Source organism: Cetorhinus maximus, chromosome 8 (genome assembly GCF_964194155.1).
Source record: "Cetorhinus maximus chromosome 8, sCetMax3.hap1.1, whole genome shotgun sequence".
NCBI lineage: Eukaryota > Metazoa > Chordata > Chondrichthyes > Lamniformes > Cetorhinidae > Cetorhinus > Cetorhinus maximus.
In genome coordinates, this window is record NC_135886.1 from 3,146,994 (window position 1) to 3,168,571 (window position 21,578).

General features: G+C 39.9%; 1 protein-coding gene across 1 annotated transcript; it reads right to left on the reverse strand.

Annotated features, from left to right (window-relative positions):
• Positions 1–5,609: 5,609 nt before the first annotated feature.
• On the reverse strand, positions 5,610–20,990 carry LOC144683368 (gastricsin-like). The gene is given in 10 exon segments (XM_078546317.1): positions 5,610–5,765; positions 6,804–6,902; positions 9,056–9,200; positions 10,571–10,681; positions 11,506–11,705; positions 13,593–13,711; positions 13,836–13,993; positions 18,489–18,500; positions 20,528–20,638; positions 20,935–20,990. Coding segments are annotated over 10 exon segments (1,167 nt in total).
• Positions 20,991–21,578: the final 588 nt, after the last annotated feature.

Below are 21,578 nucleotides of genomic sequence, written 5' to 3' on the forward strand. Positions count from 1 at the left end.
TTTACATTAAGTAGGAAAACTAGATGTCAGCAGTTTTGCTTTTTTTATTTGTTATATAAATAGTGTAATATATAATAAAAATATAAATTACATTTGTTGTAATGGTCTCTTGATCAGAGACCATCCAAAGTACTGTGTTCAGTTTTAGACACTGCATCTTAGGAAGGATATATTAACTTTAGAGAGGGTGTGGTGCAGATGCACCAAGGCTTAGGTTAAATTATGAGGGCAGGTTGAATAAATGTGGATCGAATTTCTTTAAGTATAAAAAGATCAAGGGGTGATCTAATTAGTGCTTAAAATGTTAGGAAGATTTGATTCGGTGGAAATAGAGAAGCTATTCCTTCTGGTCAGGAATCAAGAATAAGGGGACACAATCTTAAAATCGCAGCTAGGCTATTTGGTAATGAAATCAAGATACTCACAATGAGAGATAGTTGCATAGTGGTGATGTCAAAAGACTAGTAATCCAGAAGCCCAGGCTTCTGCTCTGGGGACATGGGTTCAAATCCCCACAATGGTAACTGGTGGAATTTAAATTCAATTAATAAATCTGGAATATAAAGCTAGTCTCAGTAAGGTGACCATGAAGCTATCTTCAATACCTTTACCTGGTCTGGCCTACATGTGACTCCAGACTCACAGCAATAACTCCCAAGGCCACCTGACTTCTTTTGTGGATTCCCCTGTCTCGAGGGAACCAAAGAACATCCCAGACTGATGAGAATCGATGCCCTTCCCTGAAACCAATCAAAGGGCAATTATCTGATTTGAATGGGTCATTCTAAAACAAAGACACTGACTGTCTCAAACCCTCCAGAGGATGTGGAATCAACATGAACACCTCCCCTTAATTGGAAAAGACCTTGAACTTGTGAAAAGCCACAAGGTGACAGCCATGTTTTCTTTGTCTGCTTAAAGGATCAGTGAGAAGCTGTGTGCAGGCAGTTCCCTCAAAGGCATCAGAAGCATCAGTTCAGCCAGACTCAGAAACAAGCTGTGAGACAGCAAGCGGCCAGAATACGCAACCTGTTTAAGCCAGTTGAAAGTCCGCCTGAGAACCAACCTCCTAGCTTTTCAACTACAAGGAACCTCACAAACGCTTCACTTTACAAGGCCCTCACTCCAAATTTAAATCGTTGAATCCATTCATAAAAACCACTGGCCTGCCACTTGGTGGAGGTTGTGATATCTGTAATCTGTAAAAGTGCATGATTTCTAACTGTATTCAATCTTTGTGAGTGGGAGTGGGTGAGGGCAATTCTATCACATCAAATTCCTGGTGGGTGGGTTAAATGAAAATTGACTCAGTGATTGAAACAGGGCAATAGGGAAGGTACCATATTAGATCCAGTTTGCATTTGTCCTTTTAATATGATTGGTCATTTGGGATCTAGTCACCAATGTTTGGTTAGATTTCAAAAAAACCTGGAAAAACTCAGCAGGTCTGACAGCATCTGTGGAGAGGAAGACAGAGTTAACGTTTCGAGTCCGTATGACTTCATCAGAACGGACGCTGTCAGACCTGCTGAGTTTTTCTTTTGTTTTTGTTTCAGATTTCCAGCATCCGCAGTATTTTACTTTTATCCTGCTCCCTTGATCCCATTTACACAAACTGCTGATCACCCACCTTGGTTCATGTCCCCGCCTTTTCAAAACTGTCATTATCATTTCCACCCTCAAAAGAAACATTCCCTTAATTCCTCTGCCCTTGCATAATGCCACCTCATTTCCAACCTCTCTTTCCTCTTCACTGTCATTGAACTTGTTGTCTCAGAAACCTGCGCTCGCCTCACCTGCACCTTTGTGATTTAATTTCCCCATCGGGTCCCCGTCACACTGAAATGGCTCTAACCACAGTCAGAAATGACATCCTCTGTTTCTGTAACCTTCATGCGATGTCCCGCCTCATCAGCTCAACATCTGATAATTGACTTGAAATTGATTTCTGGACTCTAAAGGCATCAGGGGCTATGGGGAGAGAGCGGGAGTTCGGTGTTGAGATAGAGGATCAGCCATGACCATATTGAATGGCGGAGCAGGCTCGAAGGGCCGAATGTCCTACTCCTGCTCCTATTTTCTATGTTTCTATTTACATCCTTTTACACGGTTAAACTTTCTACACCCATTGGCACGGCTGATTGCACCATCTTCCTTTATTGCCCACCTCAGTGGGATTGCAGCTCTAGGTTCCACTTTATACAATAAAAGGCAGGCCATCTCTTTGCAAGGTCTTCTCTTCCCATCCCTCCAACTCTACCTCTGTAGCCCTTGCCCTCTCCCATTCCTCATCTACATGCTGTTCCTTGGGACATTCCCTTTCTTTGGCTCACTGTTCATTTGTCTCTGTGAAATAGGTGTTTTTCTGTGTTAAGGGTGCTATATATAGGCAGATTGTTCATATTGTTGGTAAGTCTTGTCCAGGTGATTTATTTGCAGTAACACTGTGATAACAGCCAGCTTTATCCAGCAATATTCAGATATATATATATATAAGCATGTTGTTATGGAAAGTATTCCAATATACCAACATTTTTTCAGTCAACTAGCAATATTTAGAAAGTGATACAACCAACAAACTATTTCATTCTTTCCCTTTTGTATGAATGTAATGTTACAATCAGATGAGAAGGAGTCGGATGGCTCCTCCCATTGTCTCGCTGTGTTTGACCGCAACAGGTTTTTTTGTTTGAAAAGGATATAATTGCCAATTCAGCGAGCACTTAAACATTTACATGCTGTGATCATAAAAGAATTAATAGGACAGTTTTTCTTGAGTTTAACAAAGAAAGAGGTTAGCTTAAGCCGACCTAAGTAAAAAAATAAAATGCTCGCTGACTTTTGCACACACACAAATACAGATTACAGAGTGGGGAAGGATAGGTTTGGCCAAATTAGAGTCCATTAAAAAAAGTAAAAGAGTATACAGCCTGTAATTTGGTCAACCTGGTTGGCTTCAGGCCAAATTTGATGATCTCAACACCTCCAATTTAAAGGTATAGATGCCCGAGCTGATTGTTCTTTGGGAGATGGTTTTTTGAAGAAATCCCCATCCGCATCAGGGTGTCCCTGGATGATCACAGTCAGCAAACAGGGCTTAAAACTTATCAGGTGGGTGCAGTGAAAAGGAGTCAGGGGGTACCCCTTCTCCCTAAACGGCTTGTCCTCAGTTCTTCTCAGAAAATGTGTGCTTAAAACGTTAAAAGGGTTGGCTTGTCATGTGACCTTCCTTCTCCAACTGCCGGGGGGGATTCAAAAAAAGACATTGCCCTTGTACTCAAAAGATGACATCATTAGCTCATGTCTGGAAGCTAATTTAGCCAGGGTCCCATTGTCCAAATGGTTAGCCTTAATGGCCCATCACCAACAGTTGAGTACCTCAAGTGATGCCATAGATGCCTTGCTAATGAGACAGGAGATGTGAGTCCTTCACACTCCTCTGAAGTCAATATTTTTGATGTGTTTTGCAGACAGACTGACTCCTCTCCAATGAATTGCAATGTGGCATGTACAGCAATGCAAATCAGGGTCAGACATCTTGGGCCATGAGTGCAAGGCACTTTAGTCTCTATGTTTTTAAAAAGCCTGATGTTAAAAGTTCAATTCAGGTTTCCAGCCAATGGATTAAAAATAATTTATATTTCTCCCTTCTTCTAACTATGCTCCAGTTCTGCCGAAGGGCCATGAAGGCTCGAAACGTTAACTGATTTCTTCTCCGCCGATGCTGCCAGACCTGCTGAGTTTTTCCAGGTAATTCTGTTTTTGATTAAAAATAATTATTTGTCATGAAGCAATCTTCATGACAGTAACATTTTTGACTTTCACCTGTTTGGACTGTTTGGGATTTTGTTTCATATTGCTACGCCGACAGATTCAGCTTACAAGGAAACAATTCCTAGGACAGTAGATTTTTGAACTAACTAATACACAGGCAGCTTTGGTGATTTGAAATCTTAATTGCCACCTAAAGCGTGTTAGCTATAAGACCATTTATTTTGCAAGCTTCTGTAGATTTAAGACAGTACAAGCTGGCTAAAATAATCATACAATTGAGAAACATCTATTGCTATCAACATAGAGGATCTCCTTTGTTTACAATCAGTGTTTGTGTGGTAACCATTGTGAATGAATTAAATCAGAGTAGGTATTTATCCACACACAGATTTAATGTAAGTCAGAAATGTTCCACACTCTCACAGCAGAATGGCCTAGTGAACTGGACTGCTTGTAAAGGGAAATACAGACCAGTTAGCCAAAGCCTGAAAGTAGATTTCACCTTGCTATAGTCATTTTCATCTTACCCTCTGTAAAGACAGGAGTGTATGTGGTGGCACCTGCAATAGTACAGTAGCTGGTATCTATTGTACAGGTTCTACATTATGATCTTTGATCATGCTGTCATCTAACAAGATATGACTGGGGACACTCAACTGGAGGGAACCTTGGAAAATTAGGTCAGTGTAGATAAATGAGGGTAGGAATAATTTTGACCAAGCTGATCACTTGTTGTGATGTTCATGAACAAAATGTGTAGTTTTCTACAGAGGTGCCTTCTCCAAATAAATAAGTTCCAACAGAAATTGAATCGACAATTGCACAGGGGAAACTCATTAATTTATAAAATGTAATTGATTTACAAAATGTTACAATCAGTGAAGGTGAAAATTACCTGCTCAATTTTAAGATATCTGGATGGGCAAAATCGTGCACTAACATTGACACGAGGGGGTTCCATTTCTTTCCGGTGGTTAGATAAGGGAGGAATCAGCCAAACCAGCACAGATGATAGAGAATTTGAAATATAAGTTACCCAGTTACATGTAAAGCTGAAATGTTTCCCCATTATTTTTACTATAACTGGAGCCAGCACAAACATGATGGGCTGAATGGACCTCCTTCTGTGTTGTAAACCATTGTGATTCCATGTCTGAACAAAGAACTATAAGACATTGATTTTTTTTTGCAATTTTATTTTTCTTTGCTTGTGTTCACAATAACAAATGGTCAAAGCATTGGACGTACTGATTTCACTAGGTAGAGGTCAATGTCTCAGCAAACAGGTAGGTTGGATGCCAGGCAGTGCTGAATAAAAGCAAAGTACTGCGGAAATCAGAAATTAAAACACAAAATGCTAGAAATAGTCAAGCAGGTCAGGCAGCATCTGTGGAGATAGAAACAGAGTTAACCTTTCAGGTCAATTACCTTTCAACAGGACTGGGAAAAGTTGGAGATGTAATAGGTTTTCAGCAAGTACAGGGGCAGGGAAAGAGGTGGGGGGGCGGGTGAAGAATGAAAGGGAAAGTCTTTGATAGGGTGGAAGACAGGAGAGATTTAACGACGAAAGGATGAGTAAAATATAGCCCATCACAAATCCCATAAAGCTTGAATAAAAGCCGATCATCCATTATACTATGGGAAAGACTTTGGGCTAGATTTACAACTTGTTACCTGGCAGTAAAGCTGACGTTGTAGACCTGCTGCCTATTATAGAAACTGCCTGATATTCACCCCTATTGAAATCAAAGAATAGAAACCTGGTGTAAGAGAATTGTATGGTTTATAAGGTCCTGCTTTATTTACTGAAATATCTAAATTAGCACACACGCCCCTTAGGCAATTGCAGCGAATCCCACTCTGTTATTCCCTCTGTCAAAAACAGAATAGAATGACCAGAGGAAGACATCCCCCAGAATCCACAGTGGCCCGTCTTGGGTTGGGGCACGGAGGTAGGTTGGTTCAAACCCAGCAATACAGTAGCCATTGTTCTGTAAGATAATGATACTCCATTAACTGTGACTCTTGTACGATTTGATCACTTTTTTAAAACAAATTGATCAACTTCAGATAAGGCGAATATGTTCAAATAAATCTGTCATTTGCTGCACCAAGCCTTCTAATCCTGTGCTGAGCAAATCATTCTAGAACTTTACCAGAAAACAGAACTGTTATATTATCATGATGCATTTCTTTATTCAATGCAGTGATGGATATAGGTTGCTACACTCCAGAATATGCTCCCCATGTGCTCAATTCAGCGAAATTAAATGCAAATCATTGGCTAAAAGGGAGCTTATTGGTTCTTAATCAGGCCCCCAAAGGGAGTACTATAATGTTAGGATGGCTCCCTATTTCATCTAGGGGGAATGGCACAGGAGAATTATTAAATTGTACTAAGGGTAGCCAGGAGGCTGCTGAGTCCATATCCTCATGTCTAACTGGCTGGCTGAGAAATTACAGCATGCGGCGCTGCTCCCTTTCTGCTGCGTGGCTGTGTGGTGGTTGCACGGCTCCACAGAAATCTGGAACGTACAATAGAGTCCAACAAACATCACCCGCACAAAAAATAAATTTTAGAGCGAATATTGGCATGGGATAGATGAGGATGGCAAAGTGAATTACAAGCATTAAAGCATCATTCGCATTCAACAGCCAGACTTCTACCATGGGACCACTCTGATCCAACTTTAAAAAGTGACACGGAAAGCTAAACCCTAGTGATTTTTTGTTGTCCTCTTGGACATCCCTGGTTTTAATCACTCCACCATTGCTGGCTGTGTCCTCAGTCGCCTAGGCCCTAAACTCATCAATTCCCTTCCTCGACCTCTCCACCTCTTTTTCCTTCTTTAAGATTCTCCTTAAAACCTACCTCTTTGACCAAACTTTTGCCCATCTGTCCTAATATCTGATATTGTGGCTCGTTGCCATATTTCACATTACAGCACTCCGATAAAACGACTTGGGCTGTTTTGTTACATCAAAGGGGCTATATAAATACAAGCTGTTGTTAGTACATACATACATACCTGAAGGACGTATACTGATGGAGGGATTAGGAATTCAGCTCCATTGATCATAAACGTCAAAGTAGGCATGTTTGAGATGTTGTTACAGTCGACAGCAAACTGTTAAATGGAGCAGACAACACTGAACATTCATGTATGATTAGTACAAATGGAGAATAAACAGCATGGGAGATAAATTTTATCTCACAAACAATCTGTCAAATGGAATACCAAATTCAAGTTGGAAATGGTGCTAATACTACACTTCAGAGGCCCCCATGTATTCTATTTATGAACATTAACATGAACATAACTATTCCCATTGAGGTATTCAAGCAAAAATCCAACGTAAAGCAACAGGTTTCAATATCTTGCTATCATGCCAACTGGTTCTCTTACAGTCAGTTTGAGTGGGGTACATTGGAACTAAAAATGGTTCATATTTTACAATTGTAATGCTGGTGAAACTGTCATTATTACACTGATGGCAACTTCTGGCATCTGCACGTGTGCAGTTAAATGGGGAAATCTGAAGTTGCTGTCCGTGATTCATCACTCCACCATAGTGTGCAACGTTGAAGTCTTCCAATTTGAAAATCAATTAGAAATCATTGAATTGATGTGAACTTCCACTTTTAAACTCTATTCTCGTTACTAAAACTCACAAAAATAAGGTGAATAAGGTGGAACAGGGTTTTTAATGGTGTACTAAGCCATAATTAATGATGAACAACAGCTCTGGCCCTGAAAAACTAATTGTATATTTGCGAATGTCAAATTTCTCCATTTCATGATAAAAATGTCATAGATCTTTAGAAGTTTTTTTTGAAATTTATTCGTGCTATTTCAGCTTCTATATTAATCACATGGCTATCTCCCAATCTTTATTTCACTTTCTGTTAAATTGTACAATGATTTGGTGTGGCACTTCTCAAGCTATAGCTCTGGCTTCAGGCTAGAGACCTGTTCCAGGACAAACAAGCTATGGAAAACAAGTCTCCCTCGTGTGTCTCTAGACACAGGGGGCAGAATTTTACGGCAGTGGGATTTTACGTTCCCGCTGAAGTCAATGAGGTTTATAATGTCTCGCTGCGTTTTACAGCCCTGTCCCCACCGAAACGGGGCTGTAAAATTCTGCCCCGAAGTCTTTTAAGTCTAGGTCTAAATGACACAAAGCACATAATAAAATCTATTTGTTAGTTCCTGGTTTGCTGCCTGTGAGAATTCTTCAATGTGATTGGTAAATATCAGAAGATTTAGTTGAGGATGACAGTAGCAATTCTCTTTAGCCTTGCAATATTACATAGTAAAAATAAGGTAACTTTGATGACACCTTCAAGGTATGTTACAGTTGTGGGGTAAATAGGCATTGGTTACAAATGATGAGAGGACAATATAGATTTGACATCTGGAGGAACAGCTTCATGCAAGGAGTGACCAGATAAAGTAAGGCAGTGGAGTAAAAGACATTGGATTTAGTCAAGATCCAGTTGGATGATGCGATGGCCTGAAGTTTTATCCTTGGTGAATAACTAAGATGGGTTGAATGGGATCTTAATCTATCTTTAACTCGCCATTTTGTTGAGTATCATTTAAAAAAATACATTAAAATTCTTTTTGTTTTTGATGAAAAGTTTTATTCCTCAAGGCCTATGACCAATCACTTTGAAATCAAATATTTTCTTTTTAGTGTCAAGATCCCCAGGGCCAAGTATGGCATCATGTGAAGTGCATGATAAATCTTCTGCTATTCTGAATTGCATCTTAACCACAACCAAAGAGGAGCATTCCCTATTACATCAATGTTATCAGCCCCATTTCCTACAATACATGACGTTTGAGTTCTTTGCATGCAGCAGCCCATTGTTACTCAAGTTTATACTGAGGAATTGAGGTTCAATCTCATTTTACTTAAGATCCTTCCAACTGCCAGAGAGAAGGAACTTTAATTCCATTATTTTGTAATGAATTCAAATCTAAGTTACAGAGCTGAATGGGTAGTGGCCTAATTCACTGTCATCCCATTCTCCTTTAAGTGCTATTGGGCAATACATACCATTCCTTAAAATAGGATGCACACTGTTTGGAAGTAGATATTATTAAACTTTTTCATTAATTAATGAAGTATTATTTAATAGTGATAAATATGACCAGATAAGCATTAATTATTGATGACATCGATTGATTTGCAGTCCTTCCATTGTCAGCATGGCGCAACATTCCCAGTTGTGTTGCCAGCCCAGAATCAATTGGTACTTTTTACAGCAACTTACCTCACCATTCTGATCCTGATATGCACCAATTTCCTGTAACAACACAGCTAAGTACTCATTTGGAACAGTGATTTGGGCGGTCCCAGTGTCGACTATAGCTTGGCACCCTTGGTAACAGAAGGCAGACCGGCCATTGAGAAGCACACTGAAAGGGAGAATCGCATTCATGATAGTTCCTAGCAAAAACAAAGCAGCCGCTTGGGACTGCAGTTCAGTTGAGCAATACTTAGGATCACAGAATTATCACAGAATGATGTAACACAGGAAGAGGTAATCTAATCCATCATGCTTTGTGCTGAGTCTTTGAAAGGACTATCCAATTAGTCCCACACCCCTTCCAAATAATTTCTCATTTCTTCATCCAGTTGAGCACATCTCAAAAGACTGTGCTGTTTAATATTTTTTCTACTTTCCATACAAACCATCATTATAGCTTTTCTGAGTAAATGGCAAATTGAGGGTCAATTTTGCCTCTGTCCTCTCGGGGTGTTTGCATAGACTGCGCAAACGTATTTCACACAGGATCCTGGCAACCAAGATGGGACTTCCATGTGATTTCTCTACTTTTTAAATATAAACTTAGTATGAAGCACTGTTACTGCACAAATTGTAAATCTTTTGTAACAAAACACACAACTTGATCTTTCGATTAGGTAAAATTAAATTAAGACCCGAATGCATATTTGCATTCACAGGTCTCCATGCTGTTATTGAGAACTGAAATATCTATGCAATCATCAAATCACACCAAAAAATCGGAATCTGCAAAGAAATCATTCTCCAAGTTCTTAATGATGAATATTAAAAATTGAAATATTAGATCATGCAAGACAGTTACAAAGTTGACCTGAGCAAATTGTTCCTTATGCTGAAGAGTTGAAATACAAACTGGAACTTTAGATGGGAGGAGGGAAGTTAGAAAGATTTATTTTATGCAATGGGTAATTACCTTGCAGATTACGTTATTCGAGAAGGTAATAGAAGTATGACTAGCTTCAAGGCGCAGCAAGGTTTGTTTCGGGAGAGTTGAGAATATGATGAAAACTTGAGTGCATAGGATTAAGTTCAGTTTAAAATGGGTGGGCCTGTGGGGCTTAATGACAATTTTATTTTACCACAAATCCTTTGTGTTCTGGAGTGAAATCTCAAGCACTGTGTAAAATAAGGCAGCAACTGGGAAATTACACTTCATTATTCAGTATGCAAAGCCTCAATGCGTTCCCTCTTCAGGGAACCTGCTGCAACCAACACTCCATTTATTTTAAAGGTTGAATCCCCTTTAAAATAGCAGACAGAAGGGATTCATTGCAACGTTTGATGCATTTGTATGCAAATATCTGCACAGCATCATTTCAAAGTCAGAATTTTATTCTGGAGTGTCAGTAAAAGCTTCTTTTTTTAGGAGCTCATTACAGAAATGTACTGTGATCCTTCCAGGGATTTGCAGCCAGTACCAGTCTATTGGGAGGGTGGTTGTTCACTGTATTGTTACTGCTTCACTCCTTTGTCACTTACCCTTGAATTGCAATGTTCCAGTACAGTTCTTGAATAACTGGAGCCCAGAAAATCTGACCTGAGTAAAGGCTATTATCGATTCCTCCAAATATCACCTCACCTCCATCTTGGCTATTTGGATACCTGGAACAAATGAAATATTTCAAAGTCACTTAATTCATTTCATGGTCCAATATAACTCTCCCCCTCACTTACCTTCTAACTCCTGACTGAAAGTCATATCCCTCTTCCCCCACCACCTTGAACCATTAAATGTTCACTCAGAGGTTTGTGAATCTATAGAATTCTCTACCCCAGAGAGCTGTGGAAGCTCTGTCATTGAATACACCCAACGCTGAGATATTTACATCTTTAGACTCCAAGAGAATCATGAAATATAGGGATCAGCGGGAAGGTGGGGCTGAGGTCAAAGATCAGCAATGATCTTATTGAATGGTGGAATAGGCTTGAGGGGCTGTATAGCCCAAGGATGCTTCTATTTCTTCTATTGGTGTAGGTCGGGGCCTATAAGTCGACACAGCGTATAAGACAACTCCATTTCTTCAGCGTGTTTTTGCATATGCTTGGCAGATGGGTTAAACCCCCTTTTCAGCCATGACATGCTATACTCTCATTAATAGTCGGCCTCAATTTTTCACCCCGCAAATGGATGTTTTGCTTACCGGTACCTTGTAACTGGGCACAAGGGGATCATGCAGGCAATATGGGCTGTGTTGCAAAGATGTGTGGGAGTTTAAGACACACCCACGCAGAGTAGACAGCTAGTTATATTTCCGATTCCCTTTTGAGGACCTCAACAGTAGGTACAAACTGAAAATTTTCCATCTCTGCTTTCATATCCACCGGCATTAGTCTAAACAACAATTCATCAGCTGAGTCCATGAAATCCTATTGAAAGTATCGTAACCTATAAGTCCCTAACACTTATATATTACCTGCTCAAGACCACAGAAAACAGAGGCTGTTGCAATAGATTGTCTCTTAGCATGCTGTCAAACACGGGCATGGCCCTTCCTCCTGAGAGTCCTGGGTATGCCAGACCAAGGATTCCATCGAATGGGGCATAGTAAAAATTACTGCCTGGTTCACTTTCACTGAGGCCCACCTCCTGTTTCGAAATTGATATGCCAGCAACCTTGGGAAGGAGAAAAATAAAAATTAAAATATTGCGCTGATTCGAGACGCACTGTGCCATTGAGCTAATAATCGATTCCACTAACTTGTCTTCTAACTCCTCAAAATAGATTTGGCAATTTCTTCCTTACTCATACTGCTCACAAGGCAAGATCACTTTCAATAGAGAGGAGAAACATCAACTTGCTGCTGTAGCACGACAATAGTATTCTGTAACTCAAACACAGGGCGCATGTAAGTGCAGCAGGGCTCACTGCTCTGACTTTCCTCATCCGTTTCTTATCTACTCAGATGGCGCAGGATAAGACTGAGTACTCAACACAGAAAGGGGATAGAAATCGGGCTGTTTTTGGCTCGTCATTCAGTGCCTTGTGGCACTGGGCAGCAGCAACCTGACAAACCAGAGCTCAGAAGTATATTATCTAGTCAGTGCAATCTAAGAAGGTTATACTAAAGCTATAGGTTGGTTTTGGATGGATGAGCTAAGATGAGTAATGCTCTAGTTATTTTCTTTTTTGTTTCATCTTGTGATAGGATGAAATATTGCTGGTTTACATCCGTTTTCCAATCCATGATATGACTGACCCACACGCTACCCATTTACATTATGGCCTCTTCACCTTCCGGCAGACTGGAACTTATAGTTTTACAAAAGTACATTGTGCCTTAGGGCCATCAATGAAAACAAATGTGAAAATTAAACTTTAAACACAATGTAGCCTCAGTTTAAGATGTTAGCTAGAGAACTGAAGGCACATTGAACTCTGAACAGTGAAGCTTTATTGGTGGATAGAGAGCCATGCTAGCCAGCTTAGAACTGCTACCCGAACCCCCAGTGAATGCACAAACTTGAAATCATTTCCTGGGTTTTGGTGAATGTTTATAATGAATACTGTTCCAATTTTTGTGTCATTGTGTTTCATTTGCATTTTGCAGCCGGTGTTAGCAGTGGCTCAGTTGGTAGCACACTCGCCTCTGAGTGAGAAGGTTGTGGGTTTAAGTTCCACTCCAGCATTTGAGCACAAAAATGTAGGCTGATATTCTAGTGCAGTACCGAAGGAGTGACTTGTTGTTGGAGGTGCCATATTTTGTATGAGACGAGGACCATTCTGCCCTCTCAGTTGATGTAAAAGATTCCTTGGCACTATTTTGAAGAACATAGGAACATAGGAAATAGGAGCAAGAGTAGGCCATTCGGCCCATCGAGACTGCTCTATCATTCAAACAGATCAAGGCTGATCATTTACTTCTTTTGCCATTTTTTCCACCATCCTCACATCCCTTGATATCATTAGTATCCAGGGATCTATTGATTTCTGTCTTGAACATGCTCAATGATTGAGCTTCCACAATCCTCTGGGGTAGAGAATTCCAAAGGCTTACCACCACCTTCTGAGTGAAGAAATTCCTCCTCATCTCAGTTTTAAGTGGCCTGCCCCTTATTCTGAGAGTGTTTCCCCTGGTTCTACACTCATCAGCTGGGGGAAACATCCTATCCACATCTAAGAAGGGTAGGGGAGGATTCCCTGGTATCCTGGCCAATATTTAACCTTCAGTTCAACTTCACAAAAAAAGATTACCATGTTATTATCACATTGCTGTTTGTGGGAGCTTGCTGTATGTAAATTGACTGCTGCTTTTCCTTCATTACAACACTTCATTAGTTGTAAAAGAATTTGGAATATGTCCTGAGTTTTTGAAAGGTGCTGAATGCAAGTCTCTCTTTCAGACTGTTAGTACAATGCTGCTCCATTCAACTGACATGGGGTGATATTCATACACATTGAAGACTAAATACTGAGACAACAGCATTGCAACAATTATATCCAGAGGATACTTGGAAATTAGGTGTTTAGTGCATATTGGTAGCATCTTGTTCAGTACTTACATTCACTGTATCATATCCAAAATATCCAGACAGACTGCCAGAGCCATAATTGAAATTGAAAGTTTGTCCATTTGTTGTGAACGTTGAGGATTGAGTTGGATTAAATACTGCGTGGTTACCTGAAGGAGAAGAATGAATCAGCACCTACCACTTCAGAATTCAGGTTCTACAGAAAGTCATTTGAGTTAGAATCTTAAAAACATACTCTGAAGAAGTAATCACGTGTCAGTTATCTCCACTCACCACATGGTTTACTGTTGCAGTAGATGGATGGGACCCAAAGGTTGGATGAACCAGTGTCAAACAGGACAGTAAAGCTCTGGGGTGGGGTACCCACAGTAATGGATCCATAATAGAAGCTCTAATCAGCCAATAGAAAAATAAGAACAGGATTATATTTGCTCCAATTTAAGGCTAACATGCACAACTGAAGCCAAACATCTCTACAAAAAACCCACAACATTTCCTTTTCCGAAGTGTTCTCGAGCTTATCAAAATAATTATCAAGCTTTGAGATTTCTGCCTGTGATACCATGGTGAGTGTAGGGGTGGAACCCTTGCAGGAAAGATCATACAGTGCAATGAATTGACTTAGTTCTCCAGGGGTTAAGTTCACAGGACAGAAGATCTTGGAGATGCAGAATAGATTTTGGATGGGGGTCACTGAACCAAAGCATTAGCACAAGGAAAAAATAATTTTAACATTCAAGTGATTGTTGAGACTCAGTGCTGTTGTGGCAGTTTCAATCATGTGATGCACTGGTCATTGCCAAATTAGGCTCATGGATTCTGTTCTTAGGCAGGAATAGGAGGCTGCAGGGAGAGGAGCTTTTTTTTCCTTGAGGTGAATGCAGAGGAGCGATTCTAATTAAGTCAAGTAAGATGGCCCGCTAATGCGAAGAAATAAAGTAAGTTCATTATTTTGTATTGTTAGGTGAAAATAATGAGACTGATTAAAATGAGTGAATATGATCATAACTCTTAGCCTAAATGTTCATGCATTTTCAAAGAAATCAAGCCTTGTCCCACCAAGTGTTTGATTGGCCAGCTGTCAGGGAGATTGAAAAAGTACACATATGGAAGACATGAATATCTGATTGAGGTCACAAGGAGTACTATTGTTAAATCTCAGGTCACATTGTCAACCAAGCAGATTTTTAAAAATAATGTCAGGAAGATATAATAATGTTATTGGAATTTATTGTAAAATAGTGGTATCGGGGTGTGTGTGTGTGTGTGTGGAAGAGTTAACTAATTTTTTTTTACAAGATATGGTTTATCTAAAAAATACAATCAGATGAGGGTTCAAATTTCATGTCATAGCTGTTTAATGAAGTAATGAATAGTTTGGGAATAAACCAGTTGAAGTCAACAGCTTATCATACTGAATTACAAGGTGCTTTGGAAAGATGGTATCAAACTCTAAAAACAATGATGAGAGCATATAGCCAAGATTATATACATTCTTTTTATTTGCTATTAGTGACTCTCCATTGCATCGACTGGTTTCAGTTCTTTTGAATTAGTTTATCGTCATGAGGTAAGGGGACCACTGAAATTGATTCATAAGAAATTGGTGGGTCAAAGTTCAGACACTACTCTCCTGGATTACATATCAAATGTCAGAGAGAGATTTGACAGGGCATGTGAGTTGGCTAGGGAAGATTTAAAGATATCACAGCAAGTGATGAAAATGAAAGCAGACAGGAAAGCTACTGCTCGCAGTTTTTTGCTGGGGAGAAAGTGCTAGTTCTGTTACCAGTACTGGGTGACTCATTAAAGGCAAGGTTTAGTGGGCCTTAGGGGATTGAAAAGAAATGAAGTGAAGTAAATTATTTAATAAACACTCCAGATAGAAGAAAGAAGCAGAGGTGTATTATGTAAATATGCTGAAAAACTACTTTGACAGGGAAGAGGACCAAAAGGAAGTGTTAGTGGTGGTAGATAATGAGAAAGAAGTAGAAATGCAGGACTTGGAAATTAATTTTCCTCTAATCAAACTGGATAATGAGGGGGTATTTGAAAATTTAAATGTAATATTGAGTTACCTTCCAGACAAGTGTCAAAGTGATTTGGGGAAGCTATTGCGGTCACACAAATCTATTTGTGGAAATAAGCTGGGAAGGATGAATTTAGCTGTACATGATGTACATGTAGAAGTTTCATCTTCACTAAGGCAACATCCTTATAGATTAAATCCGGCAAAGTTATCACAAGTACTGAAAGAAATCAGATTTGTGCTTCAAAATGATATCATTGAGTCTAGCTGCAGTAACTGGAGTTCACCTATTGTGCTGGTACCGAAACTGGATGGAACATAAAGATTATTGAGAGGTGAATGCAGTGACAAGAGTGGGTTCATATCCTATGGTTGGGAGATTGCATTGAAAAAGTGGAACAATCAAAATTTATCAGAAGGATTGACTTGCTAAGAGGATATTGCCAAATACCATTATCGGAGAGAGCAAAGGAAATATTGGCTTGTGTGAAGCCAGATGGACTATATCAGTTTAAAGTCATGTCGTTTGTTATGAAAAATGTACCTGCAACATTTCAAAAACTGACAAACAAAGTAATTGCAGGTCTGAGCCGTTGTGCTGTTCATTTTGATGACTTGGTAGTTTTCAGTCAGATATGGGAGGAGCATTTATAACATCTGGAAGAACTTTTTACTCGATTACAAGAAGGTAATTTAGTGGTGAACTTGACTAAAAGTAAATTTGCAAAAGCGCAAGTTACATATCTAGGCCGTACCATTGGACATGATAAGGTGGCTCTGAGAGATGCAAAGGTCAAGGCTATCATGGATTTCCCCGCGCCTATAACAAAGGGAGAAGTTTTGAGATTTCTGGGCATGAGTGCGTTTTATTGGAAATTTGTACCAAATTTTAGCAGTTAGCTAACCAATCGTTTATCCACGCTAACATGTTACCCCCTACACCATGAGCTCTTATCTTGTGATGTGGCACCTTATTAAATGCTTTCTGGAAATCCAAGTACACCACATCTACCGGCTCCTCTTTATCCACCTTGAATGTTACAACATCAAAAATATCTAAGATTAGTGAAATACAATTTCCCTTTCACAAAGCCATGTTGGCTCTGCCTGGTCACATTGTGATCATCTAAGTATCCTCCTATAATCTCCTTAATAATGGACTCTAGCACTTACCCTATGCCAGATGTTAAGCTAACTGGCCTGCAGTTTCCTGCTTTCTGCCTCCCTCCTTTCTTGAGTAAAGGTGTTACATTAGCTATTTTCCAATCCGCTGGAACCTTTCCAGAAGCTAAGGAATTTTGGAAGATTCTAACTTAGCTGTTATCTGCGCTGCCAGTTCTTTTGAAACCCTAGGATGCAGGCCGTCCGGTCCTGGGGACTTGTCAGCCTTTAGGTTTAATAACTTTCCTAGCACCCTTTCCCTGGCGACAGTGACTGTTCATCCCTCCCTATCACCTCTTGATTTTCAAGAATCTTTCGGAAGTTTTCTGAGTCCTCTACTGTGAAGAGAGACACAAAACACTTGTTCAATGCCTCTGCCATTTCTATGTTTTCCATTATCGATTCCCCAGGCTCACCTTCTAGCGAACTAACACTAGTTTTAGTTACTCTTTTCATGTTCAAATACTTGTAGGAACTTTTATTATCTGTTTTTATATTACTTGTTAGCTTTCCCTCATACTCTGCTTTCTGCCTCTTTATTATCTTTTTCATCAATCTTTGTTGGTTCTTAAAATTTGTCCAATCCTCTGACCTACCACTAATCCTTGCAGATTTATACAGTGTTTCTTTCAATTTAATAATATCTGTAACTTCCTTATTTAACCACGGATGATGCATCCTTCTCAAAGAGCCTTTCTTTCTCACTGTCATAAATCTTTTCTGAGGGTTATTAAATATCTCCTTAAAAGTCTGCCTCTGAAAGTCAACTGTGCTACCTTTTAACCTAGTCCCCCAGTTGACCTTAGCCAACTCTGCCTTCCTACCCTCATAGTTACTCACAAATAACCTTATTTACCCTACACCAATTTGCTTGTGGCTCAGGTAATAATCCAGAGATGATTACCCTTAAGGTTCAGCTTTTTAATTTAGCCCCTAGATGCTCATACTCCCTGTGCGGAACCTCTTTCCTAGTCCTATCTATGTCGTTGGTAACTACATGGACCACTGCCACTTGACCCTCCCCTTCCCATTGCAAGTTCCTCCCCAGCCCAGGGCAAATGACCTTAACCCTTGCACTGGGCAGGCAACAAAGCCACCTGGATTCATGCTCTTGACTGCAGAGAACCATATCTCTCCCCCTGACTTTTTAAAAATTAATTCATGGGATGTGGGCAATGCTGGCTCAGCCAGTATTTATTACCCATCCCAAATTGCCCTTGTTCAGAGGGCATTTAAGAGTCAACCACATTGCTGTCAGTCTGGAGTCGCATGTAGGCCAGACCAGGTAAGGACAGCTGATTTCCTTCCCTTTAGGTGAACCAGATGGGTTTTTATGACAATCGGCAATGGTTTCATGGTGATCACCAAACTTTTAATTCCAGTTTTTTAATATATATTGAATTAAAATTTCACCATCTGCCATGGTGGGATTTGAACCTGGGTCCCCAGAACATTACGCTGGCTTTCTGGAATACTGGTGACAATACCACTATGCTACCACCTCCCCCTAACTAGGAGACTATATTGTCTCCTATCACTGCCACATTCCTCTTCACTCCCCCCACTTGAATGGCATCCTTTATCATGGTGCCATGGTCAGTCTGCTCATCTACTTTGCAGTCACTCTCTTCATCCACACAGATAGGAAGCACCTCATACCTGTTGGACCAAGACAGGGGCTGAGTGTCCTGCATCACCACATGCTGGTTTCCTTTACCTGCCTGACCCATAGTCACACACTCCTGTCCCTGACCACTGACCAACTTGAAGGTTCTGCCTAACCTAAGAGGGAGTGACTGCCTCCTGGAACAAAGTGTCCAGGTAACTCCCCCTCTCCCTGATGTTTCACAATGTCTGCAACTCAGACTCCGGCTCAGCAACTCAGAGCCGAAGTTGCCTAAGCTGCAAACACTTTCTGCAGGTATGGTTGCCCGGGATTGCAAAGCATTCCACAGATTCCCAAATGCTGCAGTCACAGCATACCACCAGCCTGTTATTTCTGTCTAACCTTATTTATTGAATTAGTCAATGGGTTATTACTTTACATTGATTATGTAATAGAAATTTTCACTCACCTAGCTTAGAGACAAGGAAGGAAACTCGCCAACAACTAGAGGCTGAAAAAAATACAAAAAAGGAGCACCTTTCCCCCCCTGTTCACTGAATTCCCACCTGAACCAAATTCCCAACTCTTCATTCAATCTATGTTTCACTCAGGCGTAGTCTTGTATCTGTGCACCCCTCTCTCTGTGCAGGTTTAAAACCTCTCTGCTTACATATAGAGCCCCTGACTCACTAGCTAGCTCAGCTACCTGGTACAGTAATTAACACCTATTGAGGGCAACCACTTTCAGATGATTGCCAGATAACTGCCACTTCAGGCGGCTCCCTGTTTTACTAGGCTATTCAACTAACAATGTTTGAAGGCAAGAAACTAACGCTTAATGTAAATTTAAAGTTAAGAAAAGCTTACCATAATTTCCCACCTGAATTCCCAACCCCTCGCTCAATCTACATCTCACTCAGGCATAGTCTTGTGTCTTGTATCTCTCCATCAAATCTGGCTGAAGTTCATTGTCACGAAACTATACCAATTTTTTATACAGTTATTGGGATTTATTGTAAAGTAGGAATAGTGGGGACTGGATAGTGTGTGTGTATATGTGTATGGGACTTCATTGAATTAAAGACAGCTGGCCTAAAGGCTTTGATGTATCAGGAGAGAAGCTAGGTTTGAAATGCTAAATAAGTAAACATGGCTGAAGTTTTAGAATGTGAGATGTAAAAGGAAAATTTGCATTTTGAGATTATTGAGATAAATTTCAGAGAGGGTGAAATGTTACACTTAGCCAGAAGAAGCCAAACAGTGTGTTTATTTTTCCCAAAACTTCCTGATAAAATTGGTACTATGAAAGATTTTTATTATTAGAAAGGTAATGTCCAAATACATATTGAAACAATGGGATTTACATTAAAAAGGGAGAAACATGTATAAAGGCGATGAGGTTATGTGTAAGGAAAGTAGGCGTTCTAAGATCTAACAAGTGTGAAAAGCCTCCAGCTTCTACATACCAAGTTTCTACCTATAGGAACCGAAGCTAAGAGAATTCACTGTGAATATCCCTGTTCAGGGCCATGTGTGTGCCTTGCCTCGGTCTGTTAAAATCTATTTTGTTTTTACTGTTGTCTTAACAGAGGCCCGACTGGGAGTTAGATTAATTAGGGAAGCCTGGAGTTGCCACAGTAGTAATTTGTAGACCCATGGATGAGCTTAAAACTTCTTCTTTCATTAATAAATGTTTCATTTAGTTTTATAAAAAATCTCTAAGTCTCGGTAGACTCATTATTACTGAATTCAAGGCACACATCTCGAAATCAAAATACAAATTGCAAAATAGCTGTGACAGTTGGTTTCAGGTTTCCCTCTGGGATTTGAGCAGCTCAGCATTTACCATCTGCTGTGTCATAACACACATTTAAAACAATCTTTTTTTTTGCAGTACTGCTCACTCTTCAGCCTTTCACCTGAACAAATTCACCTGAAAACCCAACAGCTGAGTGAAAAAAATTACTTGTAGAACTTAAAGGCAATACCTTGGCTGTCACCTGAAAAGGTAAGTCTGCAGGAAACTCAGCCTCTACTGGAAATCATTCCCATCGACACATTAATTAACCATAGGTATTTTAATTCCTTCTGAAATGGAATTCCATTTTACTTACATTCATGGCATCGAGAAGTGGTTCATCTCCTGTCAGAGATTGGTACTCAGGGTACAAAGCTCGGTATTTCAAGGCTGGATCGTATCTGTGAGTTTCTAAGAAATGCTTCAGCTCTCCGCGCTCCTTCAGGATCTCTCGTATAGACTTTCCCTTGTGTAAAGGCATTCTGAAATGATAAAGAGTGAATAGTGAGATGACCCCTGGAATATTGTTACTGTTTAATCTTCCTGCTGGTCTGAGCATCTTAGCTGATAAACACACCATAAAAGCAGCAACATTAAGTCAACCTGGTTGGGGTTTAACTAAACTGAACAAGTTCAATAGATCCACATGTAGGATTTTCGTAAGCAATTCCCAAATGAACAAACTCAATGAAACGTTTAGGAACATAGGAGGTGCCTGATGCACACAATGATACATGAATTCGCTGATATTAATTAATATCATAGTTTAACAGCCAACCTGTAGAGACACTCTGAGAGCTGGACGCAGATTAGTGAAAGGATTAACCACTGCATGTTGCTTCTTCCTGTGGGGTTGTGGAAAACCGTAACCAGCAGAAGTGATCCACACAATTTCTTCAGTTGTGCTGGAGATGAATGCAGTTTGGGTGTTTTTATACCTGTGGTTAATAAATGATTTGCTCCTCATCTACGCTAATGAAGGTCATGGTATCTCAAACTGAAAGTTAAATTGTTCTATTGTTCCTTTTTCATACAAACAAAATAGCATTAAACTATTTCAATAGTCTTTAACCTCAAACAAAAGGACAAGGTCAAGCAATGCAAGAAATGAGATAAACTGGGTAATAATAGAGCAATTAGTCTCATGTCATTTATGAGCATGCTCTTAGAATCCATAATCCAAGACAACCTTAGCAAGAAGCAATGTATGGTTATTCATGGCGAGCTACCATGGATTAATTACTAGCAGATTCACTTGAACAAGTGACCAATCCAGGAACAACTCTGGAAAATTTTCTCTGATTCTTGGAAACAAATTAACATTTCCAGGAAACCTTGCTAATCCTTGGGTCATAATCAGAGCTAAAATGTGACTTACCTTTATAACTGGAAATGTCTTGTTTCTCTCAGTAATGGGTCAGA